The sequence below is a fragment of the Pholis gunnellus genome (genome assembly GCF_910591455.1).
Source record: "Pholis gunnellus genome assembly, chromosome: 20".
Classification (NCBI taxonomy): Eukaryota; Metazoa; Chordata; class Actinopteri; order Perciformes; family Pholidae; genus Pholis; species Pholis gunnellus.
Window position 1 is genome coordinate 8,026,530 of NC_136547.1, and position 15,814 is coordinate 8,042,343.

Consider the following 15,814-nt stretch of genomic DNA (forward strand, 5'->3'; position numbering starts at 1 on the left):
ACAAGCTTTTCAGGATGACGCCGCTGCACTGGGATCTTTGTCTCTGTAACGACTGGTTTGTGTTGAGAGGGGGAAACTTACAGACGACGTGTCGTCAGCGTTTTAATAAACCTGAACTGCAGCGGCTTCTCAATTACTCCCAGAACTAAGGCGGCTGTGTTGCACATAAAATAGATGAGATACTTTGTAGTTTTCAGCTTAACGCTCAATGTGGTTATAAATTCTGACGATTATCTTTCATTAGTTGCCCAGACAATGCTGCTATAATACAACTGTTGTGTAGTTTAGAAGGGAGGATTGAATGTAGTAATGTATTGATATGTGAGATTCTTTTAAATTCTGATAATAAGTTGATATTTATTGCTTTTAGCAGGTTAAGATGAAGGCGCTGCTGGCCAGATTCCAGCCGTATAAATGAGGTTGAAGTAGCCGCTAAATGTTAGACAGCGTTGTCTATGTCTTCGTCACCTGCCCTGCTGCATATCAGTCTGTGCTTTACGTCAAAGAAGTGCTCTCCGTTCAACATCGTTTCCCAAATAGAAGAAGTGCCTGAACATCAGAAGGTACATTCATACTGTAGGCGGCATTATGGTTTCTTACATTCACAGATTGTAGCATAACCGTTCCAGCGCTGGACCAAATTAACATTAATCATGCGACCTGGTGAGAATCTCTTGTCACCGTGTTGTTGACGCCGTCCAGATTTTAATGTGTGATGTAATATGTTTGTAATCATATTGTGGAAAGATTTCGTGTGAGTGATATTAATCATTAATGGTTTTGCAAAGCAGTGAGATCTATGTAAATTGTATACAATAGCTGTACAGTTCAGATTCAAATGCAGTATTTTAATTGCATTTCCATGATGTAGAATACTATATAATGGACAAATGTTTGCATCTACAATAGCACTAATATTTCCCAGAGCCATTATGTTTTAATAAATAATACTTTACCTTTCTACTGAAATGTGCTGAGGCTTCTCACCTTCTCTGCCTGTGGACAGAGTGGTGTTTGCATGTGATAATCCAAGCCGCAAATAAAGTTTGTTAAATATTTTAATTCGTCCAGATTATTTCAAAAGAAATTGTTCGATATTTTTGGAAAAATTTGTTTGTGCGCTTTCTGTCTGAGAGCTGGATGAGAAGACTGAAAACGACTTCATGTATGGGAAGAATGCTACAGTTAGCTTAGCACAAAACAGACAAAAGTAAGAGTTGTGTTGATCTCATCTCTCTGTAATAAAGCAAATATTACAAAAAGTCACACTGTCCTTTAAAACAGTTTAGATTTTTATCAAATAAGCCACTGATGTTTGAGTTACAAACAAGATTTTATTTGTATTTTTTCTTAGAATGAAGAAGAAAATGTCACAAGCAGCTGTGAACTTATCTAAAAGAACTTGTAGTGTGAAAAACCAGACAAAATTACAAACAAGTGACATAAAAGCAGCAAAGAAACTTCTATTACAACACAAAGTACTCTACTCTTAAAATTTACATATAAAATAGATTATTCATGAATATATTACCATGTTATTCAGCAGTATTGTACCCTTAAAGAGGAATTCAGGGGGCCCGCCCACCCAGTCTGCTTATCAGCAGGGGAACATTACAATGATGAACAGAGCAGCAAAACATGGATCGTCTCTGAGGCTCAACACCACGGAGCAACGCCACATGAACGTACATATAAAGTTATCATTTAATCAATACTTCAACAGAAATCAAAGCCTATTATAAAAGGTAAAGGAGCAAATACTAGTTTTAAAATAAGTTTCTGCAATGCATAATCATAACTAACTGAGCAGTCAACGGATTCAGTTTTATGACCGGTGATTCCACATAAGTAAAATGTGTTTAAAAACAATATTACAACCTTGAACATAAATCAGAATCCACATCATTACTGCGAATGCGAATCTGAATTTCACCCGTGGACCGCTGCTTTCATAAAGCTCTCAGCTGTTGAAAAAACCTCTACAGACTGAAGCCGGACACGGCGATGTGCTGAGCGTTGTTTCTCGCATCGAAGTACGAGGTGTCGGTCTCGTCCTCTGGCTGAGGGATGAAAGGCATCGGCTGGTTCTGCAGGTTGTCCCAGTCCAAGCCCTCAAACAGGGGGTGACGCTTGAGTTCTGGCAAAAATGATAATAATAAATAATAAAAATTAGATTTACTGAGAACAGGTGTTGAAGCTAAGGCCAATATCAGCATTTGATTATGTGACAATTCCCTGACTACAAATACGCAAAAAGGCCCAATATTTATATTTCTTACCACAGAAATGTGAGTGAAATTCTCATACATAATGTGTTAAAAACATAAACATTAGTTGTTCAAAGAAGGTAGCATAAGAAGAATCTGAAAAATTGGATTACGAAGAATTATCAGGTATTACGTTTTTAGAACAATGCTCTTAATACAACTATGTTTTTCATTAGTGTATAATCACCTGAAACTAAGCATTGTTGTAATTTCATTAGCTTAGAATGAGCCCTTCATATCGTCACAAGAGCGAGTTGCATTCCATGTTCCTACAGTAGCTCAGAAGGGACAAACCAAACAATGGATTTAGAGAAAGCCTTTTGCGCTATTCTACCTGAAGACCACCGTAGTTCTCAGACATGCTTGGAAAGGGAGAGGTGTTCAGTTGGTTGCAATTTCCAACTTCACCACTAGAGGCCAGTATCTCTAACACACTGCTCCTTTAAATTTAGAGAAATAAAAAGATAAAAGTGCTCCTCACCCTTCAGACCAGCTCGTTTCGTCATGTCCATGGTCAGGAGAATTTCAATCGCTTTTCTTGAGTTTACAGACAGTTCCTCCTCTTCCTCAGGCCAGGGGATATCTAAACATTGCCACCAATACGTCAGGCATGTTGATAATCAAGAGCAGGCTTTATGTAGATTACATATTCAAGAGGATTTTGCGGTTTTATGTTTGGATGTTTCTGTACAAGAAAACCAAACCCACCTCTGTTGAGAATATTCTGGAAGACCAGCTGAGGAGTCTCGTCGTTGAAAGGTGGCACGCCTGTGAGGAACTCGAAAAGACACACACCAAGCGCCCACCAATCCACCATGCAGTCTGGACGGAAGCCAAGAAAAGACACATTTCATACAGCTGCTGCCTCCAAACACATCAGATTCCCGTTAAGAGTGGAATAAGTGTACTGCGGTGGCAGAAGCAGGGACTAAGTTAGGTTGAGGATGGAGGGGTTGAAGTTATGGATATAGACTCATTCACTTCATGAGATATCGGTTATTAACACACACAACCCTTGATTTGTGTGCTGGCATTGTGGTTCTAAAGAAGTAATTGTGCCTCTCAAGGATTTTAAATTACATTTATCACAACCATCCATTGTTGAGTTTCTATAAAACCCCTGACAGCTGATGAATAAACGCTGCCACACGGGATCCTTCATGTCACAGACGGACTGTTCATGAATTCAAATAGCAGCAATCACGCTACAAAATGGCATGGTGCTACTGACAGGAAACACTGCCCTCGCCGTGTTGAATGAATAGCAGCATGTGCAATCAATAGGTTATTATTAGATGACATTTTGCTAAATGTAAAAAATAAAGCCAGTGCCATAACATATTCACCGTGACCCAAAATCTGCAGACCTTAAGAGCAGAAAGACCCTTCTGTCCAGTTAAAAGCACATCAGCCTGATTTCACAACTGTTAATGTTGTTAGCTTCATGTTAGAAGACGATCCCATTTTTTATAAACCTTTGTAATCACAAATGCTGCCTGATCAGGCCCACAGTTTGTTCACCAATCAAAAGGGCAGAAACAGAACCAGTGGGGGAAGAATCAGCTCATTCCCTCTAGCGCATTAGCAGGCTGGGGGAACATGCAAGCTCGCTTGCACAAACAGCAATATCATGTTAAACTTACCACACCGACAACTTCCTGAAACTCAAAGAGAACGCCGGTCACAAGGACTACAATCCATCCAACGTCAATACCGTAACACTGTGTTGGGCTATTGTGGAGGTGCTGGGAATTTTGAATTTCCTAATCTTACCGTGCGGTTTTCCCAACAGAAGCTCCGGAGCCAAATAGTCGGGGGTTCCTAAAATGTGTGCACCCACGACAGGCAGCGCACCCCGTCTGACGCTCTTTGGGGTCCTGAACGGGGTGTGAGAGGTCGACATGGGCTGGGGAGTCTGGTGGGAGGAGGAAAGACAAGGAATTTACAAAAATGTCATTAAAAACCTTTCAATAAATAACCTTTGTGAGAATGAGAATGTTGGTAGTTTTACGAGGAGTTCTACAACTGTGCAGCCGGCCCAGAACCTTCTTCTAAACGGTGTCCCTGCATGATCACCTGATAGAGCGAGCTGTTGGAGCTCGGTCTCTTCTGCACTGGTGTAGCGATGCCAGACGCAGAGTGATGAGAAGCTGCGGTGGAGACGTCCATGGTCTCGACAGAGCCGACGCTAAACCGGGACACCCCCGACAGGTTGGAGCGGTTAATGGAGCTGCAGTAGCTGCGGAAAGCTACGATATTCCGCGGCTTGAGGAACGAGGGCGACTGTGCGACCTGATCGGGGAGCCGGTTGAAAAAGGAGCACTGAGATCCGATCCGGCCAACGTTACCATGTTTGGGTGTTTCGGTGTTGACAGCAGACGGAGTTTGTGGGAGCGATTCAGTGATGGACGAGTCTGTATTCCCCTCTTGCTCCGCGTTCCTGTTTTTGGAACACTTGCTTGGCTTGACAGATGCCCGGCTGTCGATAGTGAGCGACGTTTCGTGCATGGACCCGTCAGAGTCGAGGCTCAGGCTCCTGCAAATGTCCCTGTTCCCATCAAGTGGCGACGTGGAGCTCGAGTGAGACCGGTCTTTGGCTCCGTCTTCAAACACCTCCTCTGTCGGCTCCTCCAGCTCACCGAACAGACTTTTGGCCACAACAATGGGGCTGGAGCGCTTCGGGATCCGGTCTTCAGCTAACCCGATCCCCTTGGCCATGAAGTCATCCATCCGGATGGTGCAAAATGTTCCAGTGAGGCCAGTGTGAAACCTCGCCGCCTCCCCTGGAATCTCGTAGCATCTCTCATAAGCGGCGTTACTCTTCTTGGCTTGGCTCTCCCAAAGCTCGGGGCTTCTCTCCATGTCGGAAAACTTTCTCTTTACAGATGAGGCCGACGGACACATTTCCTCCGGAGCTGTGGAAACAGACTCCGGTTGGTTTGCACGAGGCGTCTTTTCTGCGAGCTGGTCTGGATCCGGAAGAGCGCTGGTGGTCTTGTCAGCGAAGCCAGACATGGCCAGCTTTAAGGCCATGTACGCCTGTTTAGGCCCTTTGGACTCAGAGTGCCTTCTCCCCTTCTGTTCATTAGCATATTCATTTTCCTTCTGAAGACAAAAGATAAAAAGGAAAGTTAATGTCACATAATGAAGGCAGATCATCAGCATCCAATCCAATTGTATCTGCTTATATCTACACTAAAAACGTCACTAAAGCGTCTGCAATGAGGAACTATTTTAAACTACACAATAAAATTCAGATTTGGAGGTGACAAAGTTAGTCAGGACTCCCCTAATCAAAACATAACATTGTTTAATGGACTTTAAATGACATAAAGTCTAAGATCACTGACCTCCTCACACTCCCACAGTGGACTGATGCCACCTTCAGTGTCGGTGGTGCTGCCTGCACTCATCGTCTCAAACCTCTTCCTGGTCTTCAGCAGCGAGGGGGTCAGGTTTTTAGCCATGTTGTGAGGGCTGAACATCATATTGTTGGGTCCTATAGAGACAATACAGACACCCTGTTTCAACACGCTTTCATTGCCAAGATCTCACCACAAGTCAATGCTACGCACACGCTTTTTATAAAAACCAGTTGCTGCGTAACCAGTCATTCCACAGCGGTAATTAATGGGCGGAGAGAAGAAAGAAAAAAGCCAAGATGTGCATGTCTTGATTAACTATAATGACCCGTTTTCCAAGGAACCGGAGAGTACTGCTGATCTTTTTTCCTCATCAAGGGAGAACCGAGAGAGCTGTTCCTGTGTTTGATTTTGCCACAGGACATGGGACTGGACACAGCGGACGCGCTGCAGTGACGCTTGCTCTCTCCTGCAGGTGAATTCTGTGTTTGATTAAAGCAAAAAGGAAGAGTCATTATTCAACAGCTATGCATAACGCATGCAGCTTTCACCAGGCAGAATTATATTAATTCACTTACAAATCCAATGGTGCTGATTAAGGAGAGGACTTGACCCGGGGTGCGGAAGTAATCTTGTCTTGGTTTAGCCAAAGATGGAGTAGTAAGGATATCCATGAGACTCAGCTCTGACAGAGATGAAATAAAGGAAATATTACAGACATTACAAGCAGGGATGCCCACAATTTGTTCAAGTGTCCAGCTGGTGGGACTCATACCGTGGTCAAGCTTGACTTTAGAGAGGCCGAAGTCGGTCAGTTTGATGTGACCTTTGTTGCATATAAGCATGTTGTCTGGCTTCAAGTCCCTAAAAACAAAAAAAAGTACATTTCCAGGTCACACAATACATCTCACCAGGCGGATAAATCAGTATTATACACATGAACTGACTTTAAAATGGTACCTGTGGATTATGCCATGGCGGTGGAGGTAGTCCAAAGCCAATGCAACCTCTGAAAGGTATTTCACAGACATATCTTGGTCGAAGTACCCAAAGATGTGAAGCAGAGATTTGACATCTCCACCAATGAGGTATTCCATCACCTGTAAGTCACATACAAATTAAACTTAAGTAGTTACTTTAGATGGGTTGTGTGCACATGTCATTATTTGGTATTCTTGGTGTTACCAGGTAGATCTTGGTGGCTGTCTGGAGGGAGTAGAACAGGTGAACCACGAAGGGGCTTTTGCTCAAAGCAAGTGCATCTCTCTCTGCCTTCATCTGGCCCGTCATATTTTTGTCCACCATGTCTGCTTTTTTCATCATCTAAAGAAAAACATATATATATATACACAGAGAGAGAGAGAGAGAGAGAGAGAGAGAGAGAGAGAGAGAGAGAGAGAGAATAATTTAAACTATAATGAGCATCGTGGATTCAAAGTAGTTAAAGTCCAAATAAACTCACCTTAATGGCATATAATCGCGCATTGCACTTCTTCCGTGCAAGGTAAACTTTGCCAAAAGCGCCGCGGCTGATGGGCTTCAAAACGGTGAAATCCTCGATTGAAGGCAGTTTAGGACCCTCCACCGACTTATTATTTGTGCTAGAGTCGTGCTTTTCTTCGGCGTCCATATTTATTAATAGCCGTTTGTCAATTGAGGAATTGGGTTGCGTCTGTAACAGCCAGCTAGCTCAGAGTAAACACTTGCATGTTAAAACAATCTCAGGTTTGTTTTGAATTTTTTTGAATTCGCTGCTCTTTGGGGTCCTCTGACGTCCGTTTGATTTAGTTGTTCAACTACTTGCCTGTGTGAAAATCCTAATATTATCTTGATGTGGGCTGTAATTAAGTGCCGGTTATTTATTTTATACGGGAAATTAATAAATGTTTAAAGATTTATCAAAATGAGGTAGCTAGTGTATAAATATATTGTGTATTATTTCTGTATTTATTTTTTGTATTTTATTTTTTGTTGCTTTCTCTTTGTTTTTGTTTTTTTGTTTTGCTCCAAGCTGTTGTGTGTTGACATCTGTATTACATTTATCAAATACTCTCTATTTATCTGTCTTCATATTTTTATATTTTAATTTTGATCAGGCAGTAATAAACACGCACACACACACACGCACACACGAACGAAGTGGCTAAACATAGAACTTGTGTAACAGTCAAGCTTATTATCCCTGTCGGACAAATAACGAAACAATTTAAATGAGTAATATTAGTAATATTTCTGTCGAACATCTTTTTTATTGATCTGATATTTAATAAACTTTGGCTGTTTTGGGTCCACAAGAGGTACGATGTAATGACGCAAGATGCACCCGGTAGTAAATCCCGACATGACGTCATATTGTAGTCCATTTGACCCTCAGATGCCGGAGAATCCATTTGCAGTTTGTTAGCTAACGTTAATCTGCTGAAAGTTGTGTAACAAGGAAAACAAAAAGGACACCCCGCTCCCAGGAGGACTCGTTCGATAGAGGGACTCTCTCCTCGCACAGCAAACATCCTTCTAAGCTCCTACATTTGAATTTAAAAATGTTTTCACTGTCAACGTCGTTTCAGCCACAGCAGGTAAGCCAGACTGGATCGCAGATTGTTTTATTAAGCTAGCTAATGTGTATTCTTCTGTCAACGTAGTTAGAAAGTCAGCGGTGTACGGGAAGGACTGTTGTGGGAGGTGTTATAGCAACAAGGAGCTCTGTCTGTCTGTCTGTCGTTGTGTGTATATATATCTTCTGTAATGGTCAATGACAACCTAGCTCGGCTAACGTTAGCATTAACAAGTCAACGGTAGATCTCTTCATAAGCAGCCCACGCTTACGTCACGTTATCACAGTGAAGTGTTTCAGGGCACGTGCGTGGATTTTTTTTTACCTGATTTGACATGTTTAGGTTTAAATTGAATTGACATTTTTCAAAGTGTTCAGTTTACATAAGTGTTCAGGTGTCACACGTCTGACGTATGTGCACTGATGTAACAGTCCTGACACCACCGTCCTGGCTGCTTGATTTACATGAGATAAACATCAACTTATGCGAGTGTTAAGTCCATACAGTGACAGAAGGACGCCATCAGGACTCTTCCTCATCCTCCTCTTTGTTTACCTTCCAGATGATAGTGCCCATCAGCCAGCTCATCAACGCCCTCCACTCTCTGAAGAACTCGGCCACAGCTTCAGTCCAGACGCTGCACAAAGACTACATTCCAGAGCACAGTTCCTATCTTAAAGAGGTGAGACATGGATTCATGAGGGTACACTCAGTATTTGAATGTTTTACCCTATTGTTCACTGGTTACGTTGGACAACGTACAGTAAACAATAGCTCTGTAACCAGTAACATAGAATTTGTCTGACCTGTTAGGAAGCTTACATGTTGATTCAACACATCAAAACAAGACATTATTATCATTATTCATACAAGAATCCTCCAAGTGGAAAAGATTCATGTAGCTCTTCACCAATACCATCATCCTTAAAACACACAGTAATAACCATAAAAGTATTGAACTGATAAGATGTTTTTTTTTACATTTTACACAAGCTAAAAAAGTTATTCTTAAGCCTAGCATTACCGGCCACATTGTCTATTTCATGTTCAAACAAACACATCCTGTGCAATATATCTGTCCATAAGTATATAATAGCACATAACGGTGAGGAGGATGTCTAAGAAAGCTTCTTAAATGCTCTAAAAAATGCCATGCAACATGCAATTATTGTCTCAGAACGGTTTAGATAACTACTGCTTTTGCCGTCCTCTCTCCGCAGCCCAGTGTGAGTCTGAGGGACCTGGGCCTGTCAGAGATCCGGGTGAGTCAGCTGGACGAGCTGCTCAGCAGGTTGTTGCCTCTACCGGGACCAGAAGAACCTCCTGCTGTTTCCTCCGTATGGAGGTCGAGTCACGTTTCTGCCGACAGCTTCTTTCACAACAAGCACGGTGAGCGGCTCAGGTTTCCCAGATAATCTTACTCCTATGAAAAATTTTACACATTTGTCAATATATTCTATCATATAATTATGTAAACAAACCCTTTTTTTTTTTTTTTGTCTGACAGGGTTTTCACACAGAAGGTTGGGAGTGTTTGGCTCCCATATATTGCACAGACAACACCACGGTCCTCTAAGAGAAGCTTGCTCAGAGCTACAATTCTTGCCTAGTAAGACCCCGACTTTAAACACTTAACCTGCTCTGTGTAACTTATCTATGTGTGTGTTTAATGTTGATCGGCGTGTGTCTCTGTTTGTAGTATGGGTCCAGAGTCGGGGTTTCAAGACACTCCAATCAAAGACCAGACGGACAGGGTCTAGCTATGACGGTCCGGTGGAGTCAGAGGCCTACATGCCATCCTTCATGAAGGTCAGCGATACTATCAGGACCCATTGAAAGGATCCGTGTTACCAAAATAATTAGGGGCGGATTAGGAAGCGAAAAGGGCGGATTTTTGACCAACCGACTGCGTTTCCCCTCACAGGGATTTCTTCAGAGGGAAAAGGTACCAGAAGCACAGTCACTGGACCAGCTGACGAAGCAACAGAACCTTCCTGTTAACCAGCAGGAAGCCTTCAAGACGGGTTTCACTGAGGGGTTCATGAAGTCTCAGGCCTTCACTCAGAGAACACAAGGCATGTGGCTCACTTACTTACCCATCGGGCTCTACACTTATATTTTAGGAAGAAAGGGAACCTCATAATGAAAGGGTTCCCTGGTGGTCAGTGTAACAGTTGCACCGGGTTTTCTTTGGGTGGCTGAGTTGAATCAAAAGGGAGGTTATGATTGACATGAAGAACTAATATGTGTGCTCTCGTTTTACAGACTCGCTGAGGAGAACCAGGTTGATCCTGTTGGTCCTTCTGCTTCTTGGTATTTACGGCTTATCAAGAACCCCGTTTCTCTCGGGTAAAGGCTCCTTTTCTGATGCTGGTTTGTTTCAGTTTTTATTCTCTCCCATGCTTGCAAATCATCTCACGACCCCACATGCACCCTCCAAAGAGATCGAAGCCTCTCACTGTTTTACTTGAGCCCATTTACAGCTTAAGTATTTGATATTGGTTTTTAATGTGTACCTTTTTATGGTAATACCTTACAGTAGCTGATGAGATATGAGGCCTCTCTTGCGGTGCGCATGTTGAGTTTGACTGATTACTCTGCTGTGTAGTAATACTTGAATATCTATTTCAACTATGTGTGTTTTTATGGATGAATTTGAATAGATTTGGATCTTCGTATTTACATTTGTGCCACTGTAAGGATATTGTAACCAGCAGTTATAGTCTGTCACTGTAAAGAAAGTGGAAGGTTTATCCGGCGTACTCTTACTGATCCGGGTGTGTTTTGGGATTTAACAGTGAGGTTCCGCACCACATCTGGACTCGACTCGGCGGTCGACCCCATCCAGGCGAAGAATGTGACATTTGAGAATGTCAAAGGCGTGGAGGAGGCGAAGAATGAATTGCAAGAAGTCGTCGACTTTCTCAAGAACCCCCAGAAATTTACTGTTCTGGGTGGAAAGCTGCCGAAAGGTATTGTATGTCTTCTCCACACGTGTCAGTTCTTCTGTTTTTAATTGTGCAAGAAATTAACGCACACATGTGTCAATTGGTGTTGTCCTAAATGTTGTTATTTTATACTGATTTGCTCTGTTCTCCACTCAGGGATCCTCCTGGTCGGTCCACCAGGCACAGGAAAGACTCTGTTGGCCCGGGCCGTGGCCGGAGAGGCCGACGTGCCTTTCTACTACGCCTCAGGATCAGAGTTCGATGAGATGTTCGTGGGCGTCGGTGCGAGTCGAATCAGGAACCTTTTCAGTAAGTTTGCTGAACGTGAGAAAAAACGTGAGCGACCAGTTGAAGGTGTATCCAAACAACTACAATCCTGTTCTTCTTCTGTTGTGGTTTGCAGAAGAGGCGAAAGGTAACGCTCCCTGTGTCATCTTCATCGATGAGTTGGACAGCGTCGGCGGGAAAAGAATCGAGTCTCCGATGCATCCCTATTCTAGACAAACCATCAACCAGCTGCTGGCTGAAATGGACGGGTCAGTTTTCTGCCTTTTTGTTTTTTAAACTGCAAAGTGTAAAAAAGAAAATGTGGCGATCAACAAGTTTCACTTGTTCCACTCAATGTTTTGGTCTTTTACAGGTTTAAACCAAATGAAGGAGTCATCGTTATTGGCGCTACAAACTTTGCAGAGGCTTTGGATAAGTATGTTTACATTCCACATAATTCTACTGGAACCATTTCATGCACACGGATAACAAAAAATACTCTGTGTACATATATACTATCGACTACACCTAGACAACAACTTTAAAGTCGTACAATCCGGTTTACACATTTTCATGGGAAGTGAATTAAAATGTGCTCGGCAGTGGTACGATTTCTCATATTTGCTTCGAATGATTCAAACCCTAGATTTAGTTTCTGTATCTGAAAACGTACTTCATACTCTTCAAAACTCGTATTTAATTTAAAATAGTAAAATTTAAGCAGTAAAGTCACGTCATTTAGCAGAAATGAAGACTATGTGCTGTGAATCTTAATACTACTTTGCTGCTACTTTCCAGCGCTCTGGTGAGGCCAGGGAGGTTTGACATGCAGGTTACTGTCCCTCGCCCCGATGTGAAAGGACGCACGGAAATTCTCAACTTGTACCTCTCCAAGATCAAAATGGACCCTGGTAGGTCTCAGACATCGAATGCTTTCTTATCAATTCAAACCTTTTTAAAAGCAATCAGAGCTGTAAACCTGTGAGAAAACCTTTGTTTGCCACGTCTTTAAGGGACTGCATTGTCTCCCGATCACTGGTCACTTCTTCTATTGTGTTTCCCTTTTCACAGCCGTGGATGCGTCGATTATTGCCCGGGGCACAGTGGGCTTCACCGGGGCCGAGCTGGAGAACCTGGTGAACCAGGCCGCCCTGAAGGCAGCCGTGGACGAGAAAGACATGGTCTCAATGAAGGACCTGGAGTTCGCTAAGGACAAGATCATCATGGGTGAATATACACCAACACCAGGTTTAGATCTGCTCTGCACCTCCTCGTTAGGAGACGAGAAGGATGTCAAGTCAACGAGAGAAAACGAGGATGGGAGTCGAGTGTTTTAAACTCTTTTATTTCTGTCCTCGTCACACCAGGCCCCGAGAGGAGGAGTGTTGAAATCGACAAGAAGAACAAGACCATCACAGCCTACCACGAGTCCGGCCACGCCATTGTTGCCTTTTACACCAAAGATGCAATGCCCATCAATAAGGCCACGATCATGCCTCGAGGCCCGACTCTCGGCCATGTGAGCTCTTGTTATTTCTCACACTCCTTAGCGGTAACGTTTGTGTCACTTTCTTTTGTTAAAACTAAATCTCCAGCTGATCCCTTGCGTCCTCGTCTCTGTCCTCTAGGTGTCCATGCTCCCGGAGAACGACCGCTGGAGTGAGACGAGAGCCCAGCTGCTGGCTCAGATGGACGTCAGTATGGGCGGTCGAGTAGCAGAGGAGCTCATCTTTGGAGACGAATACATCACCACTGGTGCGTGAATACAATAAGTTCATTTAGTCCATGTTTTTGTGTCAGTCCTGTTGATCGACTCTATTGTATAACATTTTTAAAGTGTCTCAGAGCTGTGTATGTACGAGAAAATACACATTTTGACAGATTGGTACCATGAAGATAAATACACTATTTTCATTGTTTCTGCTGGTATGAAACAAAGACTTTATTCACAACTTTGATGACGTTACAATGAGTATAGTACATGTCTGATAGTCGTTTGTGATGTAGCGTTGGTTCCAATCTCCTCCTGTTATTGTGCGTTTTAGGAGCCTCCAGTGACTTCGATGGAGCCACCAAAATAGCAAAGATGATGGTGACCAGGTTCGGCATGAGTGACAAGGTAACGTTTTAATTTGTACGGGTAATGAGGGAACATTGTGATCCTCTCCACTCACATAGAAGACACAGTTCTTCACTAAACAGTGCTGTTCTCAGGGCTTTTATTGCTGCGGGGTGTGACCTTTTGTTTACACTATATTCAAGTGTTTGCACAAAGCCACTTGCAAAATCTAAATGTTTGATGCGTGTCTCCATCAGAGGACTGGGACACTGATGTATTGTTGAGTTGGAATGAAAACCTGCAGTCCTCTAACATTAGTATAACCCACAATTACACCTAAGTCTGGAGATCAGTACCTACGAGTGACTAAGGCTTGAGAAGGTCTATTGTTCGTTCAACCTAAAGGGTGTAATTTGGGTTTTGCTGCAGCTTGGTGTGATGACCTACGGTGACGTGACCAAGCAGAGCCCCGAGACGCAAGCTATCATCGAACAGGAAATCAGGGTGTTGCTGAATGTGAGTGTTCCCGCAGCGCTCTCAAATTGACTTTAATTTGCACATATTTATCTATTTCTTACTCCCCGAGCTTCCTCTTCCATCCAGGACTCGTACGAACGTGCCAGAAACATCCTGAAGACTTACAGCAACGAGCACAAGAACCTAGCGGACGCCCTGCTGGCACATGAAACTCTGGATGCCAAAGAGATCAAGATGGTGCTGGAGGGCAAATCACTGGACCAGCTGATACCTCAGTAGACTTTCGACTCTTGTATCATGTATATACGAAGCTGTGCAAACGACGCACGGGCCTTTTGGAGGCCTTGTATTTCATTTGTTTGTATTCCTCTTATTTTATCTATGTGAAGATGACACTGAAATGATGTTTCACCTCTGATTTGTTTTATTTTCATTTGTCTTTCATTTCCTATAAAGAAGACTTCTGGTTTCACAGTGATTTTTTTAAAGCACTCAGTGTAATGGGATGGAAATAAATATTCTACTAAAGTTCACAAGGGTGTTTGAGGGTCTTGTTGCCCTTTACCCTGAGGACAAATGGTTTCTGTAGTTTTATGGAATCGGTCATATTTGGTCTCATAACAAGGTTCTCAGGCAAAGATCACAGTTAATCAAGAAGAGATGAATGATTTTATGTACGTCTATGTCTCATTTTAAATTTGTACAGACTGGTGAGCACCATAGGACCTTAAAGTACCTCAATCTAGAATGTACCATTTGGCCGTAGCAAGGTACAGGTGATACCGCTGTTCATATTAGTTTCTTTCTCTTACTGTCTTTCAGTTGCTTCGATTTTGTTTGTTCTTATTTATTTAAGTGCCCATAGGTGTTTTCTTTTTCTGAAATTAGTGATAGGCCCTCAAGCCCTATTTTAAGCTCACATTAAATGAGGAGAAGTGTGTGTGTGTATATATATATATATATATATACACTATGTATGCGTGTAAATGGATTGACTTTTCTCCTGTTTGTTCCTTTAAAAGGCCTTCTTGAAGCTCAAATAAAGGTTACCTTTACTCATGGATGTGTTCGGTACATGACTCAAGTGAAACTCATTGATACTAGCCACTTCAGTTCAGAAGAGTGGTTTATGTAGCTTACATGGCTAATGTGTCAGCAAACAGTCCCTTATTTACACATGCAGCTGGGAAACATTAGCGCTCATTTGGAGATGAATGAGATACTGTCTCAGTATTTATTTTCCTCCTGCTTCTCGGCAACTTCTGAGTGAAATGTCTGGCTTTTTAAGTTGCTAATGTCAGTCTGCTGGTAGGTGGTGTACAGATAACTCAGCTTTTTCCACTAAACAGCTGCTACTGCTGGAAATGAGATCGATGACAGCAGTGAGACCGAATTAGAAAAAGTTACAGGTCTTAAAACCATAAGATGCTCCTTAAAGCTGAGGGGAACTGCTAAGTTGGTTCATCACTGTTAACACTGTCAAGAGACATTAATTCATAAGCTTGCATGTATCTGATTCGTTGGCCACTGATATGTCGTTCTAGGGTTTCTTTGTTTAATATACTTTTTAATTAAATTGGAGAAAAATGTCTGACTCCTTCTGAATCTGTTAACACCGGATCAATGCATCCTTATCCACCGTAATGATGCTGTGTTTAAGAACTATGAAGTAAACATTTTATTATTTCCTTTCAGAGATGATGTGACCACAGGTTCCCGTTGAAATGACCACTTAGAGGACTTTGTTATCTGCCAGTGATAAGCAGACTCACTGTTTTCTTTTGTGGAAATAAGAACAGAAACGTAGTCACTACTGCCTTTCAATGATCTTAAGTTACAATTAGTGCATTTAGTTCCAGGTGAAGGCAACTGAGATGCA

General features: G+C 42.5%; 3 protein-coding genes across 7 annotated transcripts in view; 2 read left to right on the top strand and 1 right to left on the bottom strand.

The window, feature by feature from the left end:
* acbd5a (acyl-CoA binding domain containing 5a) overlaps positions 1-1,056 on the top strand; it is a 5,700-nt gene extending 4,644 nt beyond the window's left edge. The window contains exon 13 of the mRNA XM_079181483.1: positions 1-1,056. This exon is cut by the window's left edge and continues 227 nt beyond it. The gene's annotated coding sequence lies outside the window, so the exon portion shown is untranslated.
* A 357-nt stretch (positions 1,057-1,413) lies between these two features.
* mastl (microtubule associated serine/threonine kinase-like) lies at positions 1,414-7,260 on the bottom strand. 4 transcript variants are annotated; one of them, XM_079181469.1, is made up of 13 exons: positions 7,092-7,260; positions 6,815-6,952; positions 6,590-6,729; positions 6,405-6,493; positions 6,208-6,314; positions 5,958-6,111; positions 5,618-5,766; positions 4,344-5,372; positions 4,041-4,182; positions 3,911-3,925; positions 2,976-3,089; positions 2,749-2,850; positions 1,414-2,137 (listed from the first exon to the last, which is right to left on the bottom strand). In XM_079181469.1, exons 1-13 carry the CDS (start codon positions 7,257-7,259, stop codon positions 1,980-1,982), a joined length of 2,505 nt encoding a protein of 834 aa, XP_079037595.1. In that variant the 5' UTR covers position 7,260; the 3' UTR covers positions 1,414-1,979. The 4 variants fall into 4 exon arrangements, with proteins under 4 accessions (XP_079037595.1, XP_079037594.1, XP_079037597.1 ...); XM_079181468.1 differs by having other exon boundaries at positions 5,949-6,111; XM_079181471.1 differs by lacking the exon at positions 3,911-3,925.
* Positions 7,261-8,011: 751 nt separating this feature from the next.
* Positions 8,012-14,994, top strand: LOC306712271 (ATP-dependent zinc metalloprotease YME1L1-like). 2 transcript variants are annotated; one of them, XM_079181474.1, is made up of 18 exons: positions 8,012-8,205; positions 8,747-8,866; positions 9,405-9,573; positions 9,692-9,793; positions 9,884-9,993; positions 10,109-10,259; positions 10,450-10,557; positions 10,983-11,156; positions 11,289-11,441; positions 11,536-11,668; positions 11,773-11,835; positions 12,198-12,310; positions 12,471-12,626; positions 12,767-12,918; positions 13,028-13,154; positions 13,445-13,518; positions 13,888-13,974; positions 14,062-14,994. In XM_079181474.1, exons 1-18 carry the CDS (start codon positions 8,170-8,172, stop codon positions 14,212-14,214), a joined length of 2,181 nt encoding a protein of 726 aa, XP_079037600.1. In that variant the 5' UTR covers positions 8,012-8,169; the 3' UTR covers positions 14,215-14,994. The 2 variants fall into 2 exon arrangements, with proteins under 2 accessions (XP_079037600.1, XP_079037601.1); XM_079181475.1 differs by having other exon boundaries at positions 10,450-10,533.
* Positions 14,995-15,814: the final 820 nt, after the last annotated feature.